Source organism: Nanorana parkeri, unplaced genomic scaffold (genome assembly GCF_000935625.1).
Source record: "Nanorana parkeri isolate BGI_ZX_2015 unplaced genomic scaffold, ASM93562v1 scaffold799, whole genome shotgun sequence".
In the NCBI taxonomy this organism is placed as follows: domain Eukaryota; kingdom Metazoa; phylum Chordata; class Amphibia; order Anura; family Dicroglossidae; genus Nanorana; species Nanorana parkeri.
This window is the reverse complement of record NW_017307067.1, coordinates 163,036-182,213: the sequence shown is the minus strand read 5'-3', so window position 1 is coordinate 182,213 and position 19,178 is coordinate 163,036. Positions and strand designations below refer to the sequence as shown.

The 19,178-nt window shown below is 44.0% G+C and overlaps 1 protein-coding gene across 1 annotated transcript in view; it reads left to right on the top strand.

Moving 5' to 3' along the window:
- Window positions 1-19,178, top strand: part of MICU2 (mitochondrial calcium uptake 2) — a 280,638-nt gene that overhangs the window by 220,338 nt on the left and 41,122 nt on the right. Inside the window, exon 6 of the mRNA XM_018564948.1 lies at window positions 18,716-18,798. Within this exon, the coding sequence (XP_018420450.1) occupies window positions 18,716-18,798 (83 nt within the window). The remainder of the gene's footprint in view (window positions 1-18,715; window positions 18,799-19,178) is intronic.

Here is a 19,178-nt window from a genome sequence, read left to right as displayed (position 1 = left end):
CTATTTGAACATTTTCCCACAGATCAGTATAAGTGCCCGTAAATCTTATTTACTTTCACCCCAGCAAATGTGCATTCGAGGTTGGTGCAAAAATGTTCAGTCATGTTCCACCCATTTACATCCATTGGCTATCATTGCAGTTATCTGTGTAAAAGCGCTAAAGCTGAACTCGAAGCACAAAATTCAAATTATATTTAGTAGCCGCAAAGGATAGTAAATACACTTTGTGTGCACCAAATGCTTCTGCAAACTCCATTATTACCTTGTAAAGTAGCAGTGATATCATCAGAACAGCTGTGGAAAGGACCCAATGGGTCCCTCCAATACTGACCCAGCTGCCCTCAGAAGAATACAGAAGTTTACAAGACTACAAGGTGCTACAAGAGGAAAGAGGTGCATGCCAAATGGTTAACTCGGCACGTACAGTGTACGTGGCCAGTCATATAGCCACTTTGTGACGGGACGTACACTGTACGTCTCCCGTCACGAAGGGGTTAAGGAAGTTTCCTCTATTGGTTCTTTAATTCTTGTGTGTACTGGTATTGTCACTCTTACCCAATGAATGATCTAGCATATGGGCACCTGAAAATCCCTTGTTTTGCTAATAAAAGATTTTGGTTGAACATGCAATATACTGTGAGGTCCACTATCTGTTTAATATAACAATCGCTTCCAGGAAAGATATTGAATGTGCTACATAGGTTGTTAGTTTTCATCACTTTTAAGAGAAAGGCCATTTGATATGAACTTGGTATCGGGCTCCTGTAATTCCCTGTATCGCAGCATTCACATCCTGGTTGTAATTGCTGGCAGGGTGGTCTAAATCTCAGAAAATGGCTGAACATAAATCCAAATCCCTTGGTAGGTAAAACTAGATTTTAGTTTCCAAATATAGCTAGTGTAACCAGTAAAATGTGCTTTTATTTCAGCACCCTGTATTACCTTGCACAGCAAAAAGGGTTCCACTGCACTGTGCACTCCTGTAACCCTAAGTGCCCGTTCAGACCAGCATGCATTAGGCTGTGTTGGGTAAGCTTGTCAAGCATAGTGATAACGCATAGACATGGCAAAATCTCTTGTTTACAATAAAGCCAGTTTACACTATCATGTTGCAGTTATGTGTGCGCCAACACCAACCTGTTGTGCTAAACTACGCCACATTACAGTGCATAAAACCAAATTGAATGTCACTTTGTCACATGTAAATAATAAGTGGACAAAAAAAAAGTTCAGTGTGATGTACTGTTTTCAGCACATTGGCACCGCTCCTGGCACAGCGCACACTAGTGCCTGCTTGCTAATGCAGCTGCTGTTATCAACTGGCCCTAAACGATTGCTGAAAGATGACCGTGAACAAAGTGACCACTTCCTCAGTGTGGGGCGATTCCTGAAACAAGCTGCACTGCTTAAAGTGGTATTAAAGTCTCCTTTTTTTGTCTTTACATATAGCTACTGCAGGCAAGCAAAATAAAAAAAAGTTACCAAACAGGTCAAAACTTGCCTCTGTCTCTGCCGCTCGTTTGCGGCTGTAGATCTGTAGCTTCTCGAGCGGCCATGCAGCAGGATGAGTGCGGGCGTATGCACAGTAGAGATCACCGGCAGGTAGAAGAGGAGAGACACTAAAGAGAAAAATATCCCCACCATCCTATTGTCCACTGACGCAGAAAAAGCGTTCAACCGAGTGGATTGGTTGTTCCTCCATTCAACGCTTGGGGGATAACTTCTGCAGGTGGATCTCTGCCATCTACTCTGTACCCACGGCCCGGGTGTGAGTAAATGGGACATACTCTGACTACTTCTCACTATGGAATGGTCCCAGGCAGGAATGCCCACTCTCTCCCTTGCTCTTTTTTAGTCGCTGGAGCCGTTACTCTGCAGAATTAGAGCTAATTCTGACATCTCTGGACTTTTACAAGGCCTCAGGACTCACAAAATTGTGGGTTACGCGGATGACCTTTTGTTCATACTGACTAAGCCCACTCTTTCGCTCCCGAATTTGATGGGTGAACTTAAGGCCTATGATGCAATATCAAACTTCAAAATAAACCTAGAGAATGCCAAGGCTTTGAACCTTTCAGTTTCTCTATCCGCCTTTGCAGGCCTACAGTCGGCCTTTTCCTTTCACTGGTCATACACTCATATTACTTACCCATGGACGAAACTACCTTCATCCATTGATAAAGTATTCAAGGCCAATTTTCTACCGTTTCTCTCGGCCAGTTGCCGTGATCTTGCCAAATGGTCTTGACGCACGCTTTCGTGGTTTGGGAGGAACAGTGTACTTAAAATGAATATTCTTCCGCAGTTACTTTACCTACTACAAACCCTGCCGGTGCATGTCCTGATGTTGTTCCTGAAATCAGTGCGGAGGGAGTTTGTGTCCTTTTTGTGGGCGAATGGAGCACATATGCTGAATAAATCTCTTCTAGCGCTGCCTAAATCCCTGGGGAGGGATTGGGTTTCCAGACCCCCTCCGACACCATCTAGCTGTACATATGGCACGGGCATTTGGGTGGTGTAATGTTTCTTCTGATAAACGGTGGCTACAACTGCAATAGGCCTGTTGTGGATGGCACAACCCCTCCCTAGGGAGGTAATTCAACAGCCGCTTACGGCTACCAAGGTCCGTGTCATCAAATCGGCGCCCGGAATGCTCTCTACTGGTACATCTCCGTCTCTAATGACTCCAGTAATAGGTGACCCAACTTTTAGGCCTTTCCAGGATTTTATGTGCCTGCAGTCATTGGCTGGCCTGGTGACGCCTCCCCACTTGAGATGGCAGGCTTTACAACTACGCCATTACCTCTCTAGATTTATGAGGTACTCTCCTCCACACTCGGACTTAACACCTTTTGAGGAGTTCTGCTTAGCGGGAGAGTATATTGAGCATGGGCTGTCCAAAGCCTATGCTCTTCTGACCTGTTTATTCGATCGACCTGAACCTGTCTTTTTGCCAAAATGTGAGAGGGATCTAGCGATTACCTTTACTCCGGAAAAAAAGAACTATATGCTACATTTCGCACATAGAGCTTCGGTGGCCAGTTCTGTCCAGGAAACGGGTTACAAAATCGTTTTGGCAAACAACTCACAGGGATTTCTTTAACGGCTAACCCGGCTGCTATGTTACTCCACCTATCTCCGCTTTCCAAGACCCGATACTGCAAATCTCTGCTGATCCATCTGATCAACGCGGCCAGGACTGTGCTGAAAGAGTACAGAGCCACCATCAGTAAAACCGTGGCTTCAAAAGGTTGATGGGATCTGAGTAATGGAGGAGATGACTGCAACTCTGCACCATGCAGATAGAAAGTTCCGGAAAACTTGGTTCTAATGGCTGGAATACCTCTACTCCCAGAATGTGGTAAACTAATGGTGGAATGACTCGCCTATTTGCCCTAGGGGCGATCTCTCCCCGCAGGGTCATGTTCAGGTCATCTCTTTCCCTGGTATCTGTCTGTATCTTCCCTTAATACCTGTATGGGTCATTGTCTGGGTCTCTGTCTTTCATGTACTCGTTTGTGTTTCTGTTTTTTCTTACACTTCCTCTTCCCCTACTCTTCTCCCTGTGTTCTCCTCTCTGATTTCAGGGTGACAAACTGATGGATAGCGTATAACATTTACCTTGACTTACCTATCCTGAATTATTACACTGACTGTTAGTAAGGTTTTTTATGCTAACCGTGCTCCATAGCTCTTGAACCTCACACGCTTGCTTTTGCGGCCTTGATATTTGTAACCTTTGGGGTTTGTGTTCTACTACAGTTTGTTATTTTGCAACTTTAAAACTATCACTATGTGAAATGCTCTGTCTGATAACTATGTTCTTATTGTAATTGTCTGTTTTATATGAAAACTTAAAATAAAGAATTTAAAAAAATAAAAAAGAATGAGGGACACAGTGAGAGTCAATGTACGCAGCCGTGAGCGTGCATGCCAGACAGACACCGTCGGACACAAGGAGTCTATGCTGGATCAGAGACCGGCACCAGCGCTGGAGGGATTTCGGAAAACAAATGGAAGGAAGATGATGATCGGATCAAGAGGCAGCATTTAAGGTAAGTCCTTAAAGCAGCATGTGGGAGAGGGAGGAAAAAAAATTTGCCTTTTAATGTCACTTTAACTGTAGCAGAAGAATATGAGGTCCAGGTCCTGACTACACTCTCAGGTAGGTATGCTTGGATCACAAGACTGACAGTATAGGATTACAAGTCTCTTGCCAGGGAAGACAATTCACATACAATATATGTGTATTAACTGTATATTTAGTTGTTTTGCCTGTAGTTCAGCTTTAATAACTTCTTCATGTAAGACAGCTTGTATTTATATTTATTTATATCCCCTTAAAACCACAGAGCTTTTGGCATATGTAAACTCCATCCTTATGCTCAGATTGCTTGTTGCTGTAACCATTTGTACTTAAGTATAGAGGAGGTTATCACTACATAGATTTTCCTAAAATCTAAACACAGAACATGGGAGGTAAATTTTGTCAAATATGACAAGTCAGGGCAAACCAATAAGAAATATAACTATGTGGTACTGATGGGCTGGTTGTTTAAAGGAGGCGAGGGGAGTATTGTTCAGGAATGTGAAAAGACGCACACTCAGAGGGCGTACCTAGTCTGATTTACTCATGCAAATTACATCACTGCTGACTGTTCTGAATCAGAGACGTTATAAATCACTGACCACTGGCAATGTAGAAACCTGCCATTTGTCTTATTTATTTATTATATATACTGTATGTGCTTCCATTTTAATACATATGCATTGTAGAATTCCTAGCACCTGTTACATGGAAACTTTCCTAAACCATTGGTTTAGCCAAAGGCACCCATATCAGGGAAGGGATCGTGTGACCGGCGAGTGCATGCAGACTCTGCCATGGAGGATTCGGCTGCGACGACTCTGTTCTGACAGAGTGGCCTGTGGGTTTGTCCCGGTGGTGTGCATATGAGTGGGGGTCTCGGCTTCCCAGTCACAGTACTACACACAGGCTGGCTGCGCCTCGACTGTGGTTGGTGGCATGTCCACCCACCCTGCACGCTTTGGCTGTTGTGCTCTGTATCCATGTGGAGCTCCCTGGGGTCGTCACTCCCCTCAAGTGGTGGAGGTGGTTGCTGTGTCCGGGGTTCGGGCAGTCCCCCCTGGTGTGGTATGTATGTGGGGCCTAGGGCGGTGCATGGGGATTCGGGCTTCTGGTTTCTCACCTGGGGGGGTCCCTTGTGTGGGGGTCCCAGCTCTCTGGGGGTGATTTGTGGTGGGCCACTTGGTATGCAGCTTCTGGGGCCCTGTTACTGTCGGGTTTTTCCGGGTGTGGGGCCGATCGGCTGTGTGGCTGCTTCAGCCAGCCTGTGTGGCAGACAGCCGGTACCTCAGGCCTTGGTCTCCTTGCAGCCTAGTGGGGAGGCTGCTGTGCGGGGATGCCCCTGGTCACCATCTCCTGCTCTTTCGGAGGAGTCTGAAGGTGAGGTGGAGGTTTCTGTGGCGTCTGCTCATCCTGATCCGGGGGACTCTTCCCAGCAGGATTCGGACAGTGAGGACGAGTTGTCAGCTTCTCTTATGGTCCAGGAGCACAAATTGGTTTCACCCCTGATTCGTTCATTCAGGGAGACGCTCAAGGGTGAGGACGCTCCAAGTTCTTCTGAGCTGCCGCCAGCTCAATTTGGGATGCATAAGAGTAGGCATTGCACTAAGAGTAGGCGTCTACCATTACATCTCCTTCTTTGATTACTTAATTTACAAAGAATGGAAGCAACCGACCAAGTCTTTTTCGGTGCCGAAGCGTTTCTCTATTCGCTATCCTTTTGGGGATTTTTTTTTGTGACTAAGTGAGCGTCTCCTCCAGTGGTGGTAGCAAAATGTTTCCCAGCACACTCGCCAGCCAGCATGCAAAAAAAAACTTGTCTCAATGCTAAGGTTAAAAACAGAGGTTTAGATACACGTCTTCTGCAGAAAATGTGAAAGCCGCGCAAAGGCACCTCTGATAGTGCGGTCCTAACTCTAAACTATGAGAGTGTCCATCTTGGAGCACATGTGGCAAAAGATCAAATTGGGTGCAGGTTTGTCAGGAGGAAGCACAACCTCCCTTAAAGGCACAGGTACACACAAGGGACCCCGCACATCACAATGGCAGCTGAGACCCCCCCATGCGTCACTGCACCAAATCGGTCAAGCAAAACAAATGGCAAACGCACTCATCAATTTGTTACCAGCTTTACAGCAAGGTGCACATGGAAGAGCTTTAAACAGTAATAGCAAAAAGTTTCCCAGCACACTCGCCAGCCAGCATGCAAAAAAAACTTGTCTCACCGCTAAGGTTAAAAACAGAGGTTTAGATACATGTCTTTTGCAGAAAACAATACGTTTTTTTTGCATGCTGGCTGGCGAATGTGCTGGGAAACTTTTTGCTGTTACTGTTTAAAGCCCTTCCATGTGCACCTTGCTGTAAAGCTGGTAACAAATTGATGAGTGCGTTTGCCATTTGTTTTCCTCCAGTGGTGGATCCCCCAGTCTCGCGCCTCAACAAGCCTACTGTTAACCTGCTGGAGGATTCTCCTTACTTTTGGGATCCCACCGACATGAAGGCGGAGGCTGTTTCGCGGACTATATATTCCGTCTCGGGTGCTCTCATGTGTCCGGTTTTGGTCTCGGGCTTGGTCTCTCTGACTCTGACAGAATGGGAAAAGATGTTGCACCAGGGCCTCGCTGATGAGCACGTTTCTCCCGCCTATGCTGAACTGGCAGGACAGTTAGTGAAGGGCGTAAAGTATGTTTGCAACTCAGCGCTGGATGCTGCACCATTGGTGTCCAAGCTGTCAGTGTCGGCAGTTACACTAAGTCGGCTGCATTGGCTTAAATAGGGATGGGCACTAAAAAAACCTAAGCAGAAAACCCTCTAAAGGGCCGCCTGTAAAACCTTGGGCCCAAAGCTATCGTCCGCAGACGCCAAAGCATCCACCTTATAAACTTGGCAAAATAGGATTTTTGTACTCGCCGTAAAATCCTTTTCTCTGCTTTCATTGAAGAACATAGGCCCTGCCCGCTTTATTGGGAAGTATACTCCTAACTGCTTGTTATTTCCCGGAGATTTGTATGCAGGTGAGGGGTTTGGCCACCAGCAGAGGCCGTCCCTAGGCTGTCTTTGTCTTTTGTTTTGTGCCTAGCATCCTTCTGCAGGTGGCAATATTACCCTGTAGTACATGATCTTAGATCTGTTTCCTGTGACCTTTAATGAATGCAGAGAAAAGGATTTTACGGTAAATACAAAAAGCCTTTTTTTTTTGCATATAAGGTCTGTGACTGCAAGATATTGAAGCAAAAGGGTTTATATGCCATGCAGACAAATGTTTTATATTAAAAGATATCAAAGTTGCCAGTTTACATGTTTCCTTCATGACAGGTTTCCTTTACCCATAAATCAACTGATCTCTGCCACCTTTTCTTGTAGCTAAAATGGGTCAGAGGGCACAACAGTTGTAATAGAATGATTTATTGTCAGCTAGCACAGTGGCTACATGGGTATAGCTCATGCCTGATTAGTACTTGTTTTGGGTTTGTTCTCCACAAATGATACTGCCTGCATGGGCTTTGCATGTGTTTGTTCTGGGCGCTCTTGTTTTCTCCCACAAAAAAAAATACCGGTAGACTAAATGGCCCTCCACCAGATTTGCCATGGAGTCTGAAGTACATAACTCAATGTTATTTGTAAGGTGTTTTAGAGAAATAACATTTATATTAATTAGTAAAATAAACTAATATGTGAACTTGCATTTAAATGCTTTCCAAAAAAAAGAACGTACTTTCTCGCTATTCAGTGTATTTCATGGACTAGGATCAAAGATCCAGCATTTGACTGACACCTTCAAAACAGTCATGCAAGACAAAATTCAATAATAAACATAAAAAAATACTGATTGCAAAGCAAATTGTCTTTGCTTTTTTATGTCTTTTATATGCATCCTTTAAAAGAGATAAGTAATGTTCCGTAAAGTTTTGAGTCTGTAAAAGGAAATGAAACTCGTCAGTGATAATATCAGGCTTTTGTTATTGACTAGTGACCCTCCCCATCTCCACCATACCCTCATCAACAAACTACTGTAATAAGGAAGAAGCATTCAGCTTCTAAGGAGCTGCAACTCTGGTACTTCCGCAGATATCAATCCAAAACAAATTTCCAGGTACAGAAATTATGCAAATATGACTTAAAGACGCAGGTTCAGAGGAGAGCAGGAGAAAAAGCTCACCCGCTAGTGAAAGCTGTGCTGTACCAGCACAGCTGGAGTAATGGTTTGGAAGGGTCATCATGCATGGTCCTGGCTAGTTGTAGTCCAGTGTGCTTTGATGGCTAGACAGTATGTAAGAAAAATGGCCGACCCAGATAATGGCATTTTTTACCAAGAGCATAGTGTAGCCATCACTAGACAAGCATTGGATAGAACTACACATTGGAGACCATGCACTGGCCTGCCAGGTCACTTTTCTTATACCCATTTAAACACATTTGTGCCACGCATGGTAGGGCATCATGCTTGAAATGTTGAACAATTGACTGTCAAAGGGACACATTCCCTTGGTTCAGTGCCTAACAGAATAAATTAAAGTGTATTTCCACTTTCGCAGCTAAATTGATATTACATCTATTATATATTTGTTACAGGTTCTCAATAACATGGTATAAAGTAAACAAAAAATATTTCAAAATGCTTCTTGCAGTTTAAATTGCTTTTATTTGGGTTAGGGTTTCGTGGCTTCTTAAGGGTTAAAATATCTACTTCTTTTTCTTTGTAATGTTAGGATGGGCTGTGAAGGGTGTGAGGGTTTTGTTCACTGCATGTCCTAACAAAGGCTTGTGCATTGTATGTTAATGAAGTTAATGAGAGAAACACAATCCTCAGATTTCAGTCCCTGGTCTTTTTATAAAGACAGATCACTGTGAAGATGCACAGAAAAAAACTGAAATCAGCCATGTTGCCTGCTGCAATAAAACATCTAAAAAGCTAATTAATATATATATAGTTATGCTTTATGAATGGGAACACATTACAAACATATAGATGGGTTTTCTCAAATTTGACTGCAAAAGTGGAAATACACTTTAAGGTATGCTGCAAAATGAAGGCTCTTGTCAGGAAAACTCAGATCAATACAGGATTTTGAGATTGTTTTAACTAATATTTTATAATGTATATGCTCATTATAGGTTTTTCTGTTTCCAAATTCCCTACTGTACTATATTTTATTATTTTACAGGCTTCATTACAACTTCAATAACATAAATGTTCGTGTGCTAGACTGTAAAAAGATGGTTTGTACACCATGTTTGGGTTTTTTGGTTCCCCTATAACTGATTTGATAGTTGATATGCTGTATTTTTAATTTCACTGAAAAACTCTGTCGCCATCTGTTGGCTATACTTAAAAATGCTAGATTTGTGGCTGTATCTGACTGGTATGTTTCTGCTACGGTCCCAGAACAAGCTTGCTGTAAATGAATGTCAAACAGTGTCAGAACTAATCTCTATACTTGTTTTGTGGTAGCAGCGGCCATTTAATCTCTCATGACAGCGTCCCTTTAAGAGAGCCCCAATAAATCTCATACATATGTTATACCCATCAGAATAAGCACATTTTCTGACCACAGCCCCCCTGCCAGTCTTATACTGACATGTCCTTGATCCAGCAAGATATTACCAATGAGGTTGCACAGCTGCTTGTCAAAACCTTATGAGACTGACCTGCATATGTGCTCTTCACTCTCATTCTGTGAGATGAATTCATTAATGAATGTTGGGCCTCATTTATCAGTTTTAGAAACAAGTATGATCTGTATTGCCTGTAGCAATCTTTCAGTTCCACCCACCTTCATTCTACCATATCACTTGTCAAATTTTATAGGTAAAATCCAGGCTTTTTTTGTGCTGGAACACGTGGTTACAGAGTATCGACACCTCCTAGCATTGGTCCTATAGTGCATGCTTTGTTTCCTATTAATTTGAAACTACTATGCGTCCTATTCGCTTAGCAACTGCGGCACTAGTCAGCAGGAGCAGAGTCTGCCATTTGTTCAGCATATTTGCCATGTGTTCTCGATTCTGCAGGACAATCCCGGAATTTTGGACCTTGTCCATCAGTGTCCATGTCTTGCTGGCTGTGCAGAGAGGCATTGGGGTGCTGGGCAATGGAATGTTTTCTGTGTTCCATTACCTGCCATTGAGGTACCAGTACTGTTAGGTGGTGTGATCTCCACTCCAAAGTACAACTATAGTACTGGTCTCATCCAGGACATCATCCTGGAGAGAGAGAGGCAACAACACAGGAGTGGTTGCCCGGGTAAGAACTCCCAGCATTGAACACCAATGCAGGGGGCACTGCCACTGACCACCAGTACAGGTGGGGTACATATGTATGCCAATGACCATAGGGGGTAAATATAGGGTTTTTTATTTCCTCATTCTCTAGTGGCTCCTCTGCCCTCAGTACCCTCCCCCACAGCCAGGAAGTTCAGGTTTCTTCCCGGTTGCGACAGAGGAGAAAGGTGGCTGCAGGTTAGTGTTGGTGGTCGGGGGTGTTTGAAAAAGGCTGGGTGTTGTTTGGCTTAATGCAGAGATTACGATTACTTCCAGCAAGACACCAACTTTCCCACTTTCTCTTCAGGGAACCTCCAGACCCTATTTTGTCTACAATATAGCATAGCAAAGGGGGAAAGGTCCACCACTACAATCCATATGCTGTGAAGCGGCACTTGCTTGGCTGGCCACGCCCACATGTGTACGGGGAGGCAACGGTGAATACTTGTGCCTATTCTCGTACAAAAAAAAAAGGCCTTCTAAAATCTAATTGGCTATACTACACATGCAGTTCTTTGACACTTGCCTTGACTTGTTTATGGGGTTTTGGGTCGTGTTCCACAAGTTACACACCTCTGACAGATGATTAAAACCCATGGTTACCTAGAAATGCTATCTGCACAATCCAGAAGTTATACCATCACTGCTGTCAAATGAACCCAAAGAATCATTTACTCAGCATTGGATATCCTTGCCACATGCTAACCATCATTTTCCTATGACAGGCCCTCTGTAAACCCAGTGGCCTTTTCTTGTGAGACACATTGTACTTGCTTCTATTCATGCCTTTGTAACAGATTGCAAGACCCTTGTTAGAAACAAACATCTTCTGTCTGCGCAGAGGAATTATATTTCATACCGATCCACTTCACTTAGCTCAGGAGGCATCAGAATACAACCAATATCTAAGAAATCTAAGAACAACATTCCATCAAGAAGGGGGAAAAAAATCATTTTTGAGAGAGAATATTCTTTACATTGGATGTTCCAGCAGCTCTTAATTTCTGGCTTGCACTTGTGGTTGGTTTTATGGAGCGCACACTTCTGAAGATTCCTAGACGAACATTAGGTGTCTGAGGACAAATTGAAGGCTGCAAACTGGCCTTTCACACTAGATAAGCTGAAATGGTATGCGATAAAATTCAGCTATTTTTTCTTACAGAATAACATTTTTGAGGACTAAATGTTTTCAACGTGAAATATTCTAAAAGTGGCATACTCTAACCAAAGCGGGTACCATTATTTTCAAAACATAAATTGGTGTTGCTTTATAAAGCAATCTCACAGTAATTGGTAGCTCTGATGGCAGTAGGTAAAAAGTGGTCCTGTAGGTAGTTTACATTGAATTGTTCTATCAATATAATATGTACTACTACTTTTAATTGTAAATTATTGATGTGCTTGCCATAGGCGTGCACAGCCTATTGCATTTGGGTGTACACACAGTTAGAAACGTAGCCCGTCCGGCTTCCTGATTGTATTGGAAGCCACAGCCAGGGGCGGAACTACCGCTATAGCGACCCATGTGGGCGCTATGGGGCCCGCAACAGAGGGGGGCCCGGTCAGGAGCAGAGCTCACAATCTTCCCGGCCGGGCCCCTACCAGGGGCGGACTGAGCATACGGGCATTGCCCGAGGGCCAAAGATGGGGCCCTTCAGCGACCCCCGAGCCCTTTTCAGCCCGCATGGAAGGGTATGCGGGTTTGTTAAAACGGCGACAACAGTGTCGCCTGCCTCCCGGCCGGGCCCACTATACACTGCCGTTGCCGGTTTAACAGAGCGGGATCTCCTACAGCGCTGCGGCCGAAAAGAGCTCTGAGGTGGGGGCGTGTCACAGTGGATGGGGGCGGACCTACCGCTGATGGAGGGACGGAGGCACGGGAGCCTCATGCTGGGGGGGCCCCACTGAGATCTGGCCCTGGCCCCCCACTGGAGGAGTTCTACTGGAACCTGGTGATCGGAGCCCTGATGCTGGTAAGTTAATTTAATGACTTTTTTTTCTTTAAGCTGTAAATAGGAAGATTTTTAACCTTTTAGTCTCTATTTACATACAGCGTTTGCATTTCCCGTGCGGTTTTTCATGTAGTATCCCGCAAGGGACGCAAATGCTATATGTGAACTGCACGGATTCTGCTCGTTTGCGACCATTATATAGCCGCGAACGCGCAAATCTGACGGATTATTGCGCTTGCAGTATTTTGGGGGTCGCGTGTGTTAAAGCTCCATTCACACTGGAGCGGCTGTCCGAATACGAGCAAAGCCACTCTAAACAGAAAAAACAATGCACTTTTATGTGCTTTGTCCAGACTGTTGCGGGACCGCACGGTACGAAACCGCACGGCCCCCAAAATAGTGCAAGCGCGATAATCCAGCGGATTCTGCGCGTTCGTGGCTATATAATAGCTGCAAACGAGCGAAATCCGCGCAGTTGTTTCACATATAGCGTTATATACGTGCGCAAACGATATGGGGGTTATTCACCGACTGAATAACGGAGCCAAAGTGAGCTTAACGCTGTTCGGCTATTCACTTCAGCCTTGTAGGGCTGATTTCAGCCGTACCTCGGCTAAAATCAGCCGTACATCGGCTGCCTTCGGTCAGCCGAACATACTCGGCTGAGCCGAAGTGCAGAAGGAGTTTGACTCAGCTGATCCAACATCTGGATCGGCTAAGCCGAAACTCCGGCAGCTCACTCTATAAGCTCACAATAAGTAAATAGCCAAATGCCGCAAGCGGCATTCTGGTTGGCTATTCTGCTCAGTACCTCCATGGTAGTGAGCAGAATAGAAAAAAAGTTAAGTAAATGAGAAAAATGTAGAAAAATTGTTTAAAAAATGTAAAAAAATAGGAACATTTTTAAAAAATGTACAATATTTTAAAGGAAAAAAAAATGACGCACATCCTGTTTCCTATTGGCCGGCACCTGCCAGAGTCTTCTCGTAGGTCCCGGCCAATAAATAACAACTGGGTGGAGCCGGCTGTGACGTCAGGCAGACGTCAAAAAGACCACTGCGCATGTGCGACCCCGGGTGACACCCAGCCTCGCGACGCCACTGAGTGCATGCACAATGTTTTGTGATTGCACTACACCTGAATGCAGGACATTGTATTACCATGCATTCTGGTGAAGCCAATGACATGAATAGCACTGCCAATACCTCCTATGGTGCTGTGACAAGACTTCCCAGGTGTCTGCTGGCTATTAAAGCCAGCAGACACCTGGGAAGTCTTGTATGCTACATGCTGGGTCATTCATTGCTGTGCCTGTCAGTACTCTTCCTGTTCTCTGTTCCTAAGGGCTTGCTCACACCAATTACAGTGCGTTCCAAAGCAGTAGATGCTAGAATGCACTGTATTGCACACTAACCTCCCCCTGCGTTCCGGTCCAGTGCGATCGCAGAATGCGGTGGGGCATGGCTGCGGTGCCATTATTTTCAATGCACAGCCACGCCCCCTCCCATCCCAGAATGCCCCAAAATGCAGTGCGTTCCAGCTACCACTCTGGAACGCACTGTAAATGCACTCAGTGGCGTCGCCAGGCTGGGTGTCACCCGGGGTCGCACATGCGCAGTGGTCTTTTTGACGCCTGCTGCCGGCCATCTTGGTGATGGACGCCGACAGAGAGAGGAGGGGACGTTCACCCGGCAGGATGCGGTATGCCACCGGGTCCCCCCCGCTCTCCTGACACTGTCGGGCTCTCAGTCCAAGAACGAGTGCCCGACATTTCATAAGGGGTGACACCAAAATGACCGTCAGTCCAATGGTGGCACCCAGGTGCGGGCCACACCCCCCGCACCCTCCTTGTGACGTGCCCTGCATGCACTATTTTTTGCGGGCAGGGGGTGTCTGGAATTTAATTGGCATGAATGGCACTGCCGCGCCCCCTTTCACCCCAGAATGCAAGGAGACTTTGTGTATGTGATCACTTGAGTCAATGGCATTATTATTTTTCTTTTTGTGGTTTTTTTTGGTGGGGGGTATGTTGGGGGGGGGGGGGGGGCCCTTACAAAATTTTGCTATGGGGCCCTGTGATATGTGGTTACGCCCCTGGCCACAGCCATGCTCCTTTGCAGCTTCCCAGGCACCGAGGACTACAGCTGTTATGTGAGGAATGTAAGTGGCAGTTTCCATGTTGCGCTTGGATTCATTAGGGTGTGCCCAGACCTAGGGTGCTTGCTATTTTCTCTTGTTGCTATGTTTGTTACACATTCATGAAAGAGGCTTCTGCTGCCCTCGGTTTCTGTACTGCCTCCTGCTTTGTCCTCACTTTAATTGTGTATTGTGGCATGTGATGTATGCATCTGAATCAATTAGACATCTTTCCTGTTTAACAGGGCTTAGTGGATTGAATATATTTTGTAGTCCTGTAACCCAGATTTGTTCATCTTGTCCTCCAGATACTAAACTCTACACTATTGAAAGTCAGATATTTTGTGACATTTTGAAATAAAGCATCGTGCACAAGTTGCACTGTTTTGGGAGCAGTCACATTATTCCCTTCCTTCCCCATGAAGATCTGATACTTCCATAACATCACAGTCGAGGCTGCGGGTGCAGCAGAGGCTTAGGTACAGGTGCATTAAAGACTAGGCTGTTGGTGCAAAGGAGACTTGGCTGCAGGTGCAGCAGGGACTTGGCTGCGGGTGCAGAGGGGCTGCGGGTGCAAGAGGGAATTAGTAGCAGGTAGCGGGCACAGGAGTGAAGCTGAGGCATACACAGACATCAGACCCTCTGGGGAGCATATAGATTCCTTACTCAAGCGGAGACTGTATATCCCACTCGAGTTTAAAAGATAAATCCATTGCACAGTCGTATCACGTGATCTTGCTGCGACACTCCGGGTAAAGCCCAGAAGTGTCCAAAGTCGCACAGTATTGAGGAAGCATCGCTGGATCAAAGGAGGAAACTGTGACACTGTCGTAGTCAATTTTTTTAGGTAATTTCTGTATAAAAGTAAATTCATAAGATTAAGGCAACAATAATTGTGATTTAGAACAAGAGCACTTTAATAGCATAACTATTTCTGAGATGAAATAACGATTCATGAGAAATTGGACTTTCAACAGATAAAGTGGACCTGACTTAAAAAAATTAAGATCTGCTATGTTCTAGGAAAAGTTAGAGATATTATCTGTGCCTAAGCAACACCCTGAAAATGCACCTTTTGGCTGGAACTCTTCTGGAAACACAGCAGTGAACTTCCGGATATGTGAGTGTGCCTAATCATTTCTGTGCTTACAGCCTCATAGCTTTTTATCTGCACACTGAAATTTTAGGGTGTTGCCTCTGACTGATAGGGGTTGATTTACTAACCTTATAAACACACCATGAACATGTATACACCTCTGTAGTGTGTTCCCTCCCAGCATGATCTATGGGTGGAATCTAAACACCTTTGTAGTGTGTACACACCCAGCAGGTGTGTTGTGCAAAGCACTGCCCTGAATTGCAAGGTGATCTTGTGTAAATTAGCTCTATGTTGTGTTGCTTGCGTTGATGAATGCAGGAATGTAAATGCATGAGCTAACCATTTTTGTCTAAACTGTGAAGCAGCATTATATATGCATCATGTGCATGATTTTTCCATATATGGCATTAGTGGAAATATGCTTTTAGAGACTTTTTGGTTGATAAATACGTTTTGCTGTGTAAAAATCACACGCACCTAGTGCGTGCGTGTGTTTAAGTTAGTAAATCACCCCCATAGTCTCAGTAGATTTAGGTCTCGTTCACACCTAGGCGTATTGCATATGTGCGTCTGTCGCGCGTTTTTTAACCGCGATTCGCGGTAAAAAAAAGTCGCACGACAAACGCGCGTTTCCGAAGGCTACTTGGCTGTATCCCAATGGAAACGCGCAACAAAACGGCCCAAAGTTGTACATGTACCTTTTCAGGCATGGGCCATTTTGTAGCGCGTTGGGGACGGGCGGAAATACGCCAAGGTGGGAACGAGACCATTGAATACAATGGGATTTATATTTTTGAGCATTTTGTAGAGCGTTCGTCGAGCATAGAACGCGCTACAAAACGTTCAGGTGTGAACGAGGGCTTAGAGTCAGATTTGGTTATTTCAGTTCTGTGTGGCTCACTGTTCTCCTTGTTGAAGGCTTCTAAAATAATGTGACAACAAATATTCCACACCTAAACAATATTTCTGTTTGTAATTGTTATCATATCCTATCCATCATATCATATATGCATTTTAGTGAAATTGTGTTTTACCTTACTAAAACCAGCTCAACAGTCAATTTTCAGAACTGTACTACATTTTTCATCGGCATTGATATGGTATAAATATGATGCTACATTTGTTTATCTATTGAGTAAAGTCTTTTGCTTTTTACAAGAATCCGGATCTTTGTTTTGCTCAATAAGAAAGTTATGTACATGCAAATATTTATCAATGATATTTTGGCATAAGTGAGTTATGCCCTTTTTCCATTCTGTTAACTCCGACTGCGAAACACATCTCCTTTTCCTGCTGCTAAAGCACTAGATCATTTTGTTAAGTCTTAATGAACATTGTTAAGCCTTTGTGCAGAATCAATTATGAAGAAAAAGGAATTGTATTATTAATTATAAAAAACAATCTGGATAACATACAAAAGTGCTGAGCAGCTGGCTTTCTTGTGGTTAAGCTGGTGTTGGCTGTAGACTTTGTGGTTAGTGAGTGGTTTAACCATAGGTTAGATGTTTAAAGAGTGGTATTTGCTTCAGCGTCTCTAGCTGTAGTTTCTGTGGTTAAAGACTGATAGAAGCTACAAACCTATGGTTGTAAAACAACAGTCTTCACTAGCTGGGGCCTTTATAATGGCTCCTGGGCACCTTAGGTCATGTTGTTCAAGCATAATTACTTTTCCCCTGTAAATAGTTATCCCTTATACACACTGTACAGAATAAAGTAGCATTTCTTGCCTTCACATCCTGTTTTCGGTTAGATTATCTGCTCTTTGAGGCTTTAGTAGGTAAAAGAGAACAATCTTACTATTTTTCTTTATACCTCGCGACAGTTTATTTATGTTTTGACAACCTACTGTCCTATGAATGATATTTTGCTATTAAGAAAGCCAGAACCTGGCAAATTCAATAAAACTACCTTTATTGCAAACACAACAAAAATATTGAAGTCTATACCCCCTTACATTAGAAGGTCAAATGGACAATCTGAGTTTGTTGTATTGTATTGCCTATAAGGGGACCCATGTTTTATTAGGGCCAGGTTACTTTTAGTTGGGTCTCTGTTCACAATCTTGTATTTCCAAAGTGTGTTTCCATTACACTATTGCCAGTTAGTACGTCTATGCTCATAGCTGGAAGTCTGGAAAATGTGATCTATTTGTGGAAAAATTTGAGAAATATTGATGAACAAAGTGGGACTAGGGGTGTAGTCTTTGGTGTATGTTAAAATGTCAGTAAACCATAAAAAAGTAAAACCTTCCTAATAATATAATGTCATTATGTCCTTTGTTTCTTTTTTTTTAACTTTCCCTCTAAATATTTTACTTTTTGATCCTGGAAATCACTCATAGTTTCTTATTCTTGATGGCAGTGCTCATGGAGCCTTTGAAGTATTGCCACCACAGCGTGCATGCTCCACTTCTTCTTTTCAGTAAGACCTGTCTACTCGCGGCTTACTGATGATCCTTCTAGCTGCATACATCAGCACAGACTAGATCAGGGGTGGGGCTAAGCCAGAGCATGTCACTTTTCCTGTTTACATAACTTCAGCTTTTTAAGCCCCCTGGCCATGCAGAGCAAAGTGGAGCTATCAGTCAAGCATTTAATCCACCTCGCAGGTGTTGCTGCCTCTGTGGTGGCCAACTTTAACCACTCTTAACACCTGAGCTAAGTTTGCCTCGGACTACTGTTTTGCATGACTTGCTGCAAAGTTAACATGTTGCAGTCTGATTATTAGGGGAAAAGGAGACTAAGGAAATGCTTCCTCTTGCCTACAGGAGACTGGCAACATTCTCCAAGATTCCTCTTTTCAGTTTGGGCAAAGTCGCTTGACTGGAACTCAAGTACTGATTTTTGATGATTCATTACACTTTTGCTGTATATCAATATGTCAGGGTCATTTAAGATCCTTGGCAGTCAGGGTCATGCTGTGTTAGTACTTGCCCCAACCACTGGAGTAAACATCTTGGCTTTTATGGATGAACCTGTGATTATACCGACACCCGCAGTGAAGAGGCATTTCTAAGCAGAGATCTAGAGTGATGCACTATGGGTTTGTTAACAGTTATTTTATGTCACCGGTTTAGATGTAAGTAGTGATGAGACAAAATCTCCTTTAAAGCATAGGGGGCATTTGTTGAGCTTTAAATTTTGCATGCTAGTTTAACAAGAAGTTTTTTTTCGGTTTCAGAACCAAAGACTGGATTTGATTTTGCTTTCAAGATGCTGGATACTGATGGCAATAAACAGGTGGAAAAGAGGGAGTTTTTCAAGGTAAGCATTTATTTTTATTCCAATACCACACTGTTATAACTGAGCCCCTGGGATCCTTCACTGACCTGGCTACAGCTATTAGAGTTCAGCTTTCAGTGATCTAAATGTATTAAACTTAAAATTAGATTGGTTATTATGTAGTGTGGCACTGTGAACATTGCCATGGATTTTGTACAGCTCTGTGTTTTAGGCCCCTTTCACACAAGCGCCTTCAGTTCCGATCAGAAGGGGATCCTTCTAAGGATGTGACATCCTTGTCCATCCAGTTTTCCCTCAATCTTGCAATGGAGATAAAAACTGAAATTACCAGAGCCATGTTGATCTATGGGGAATCGAATGTAAAAAGCTGTCACTAACTGAATGGGAGAGTACTCTTACTA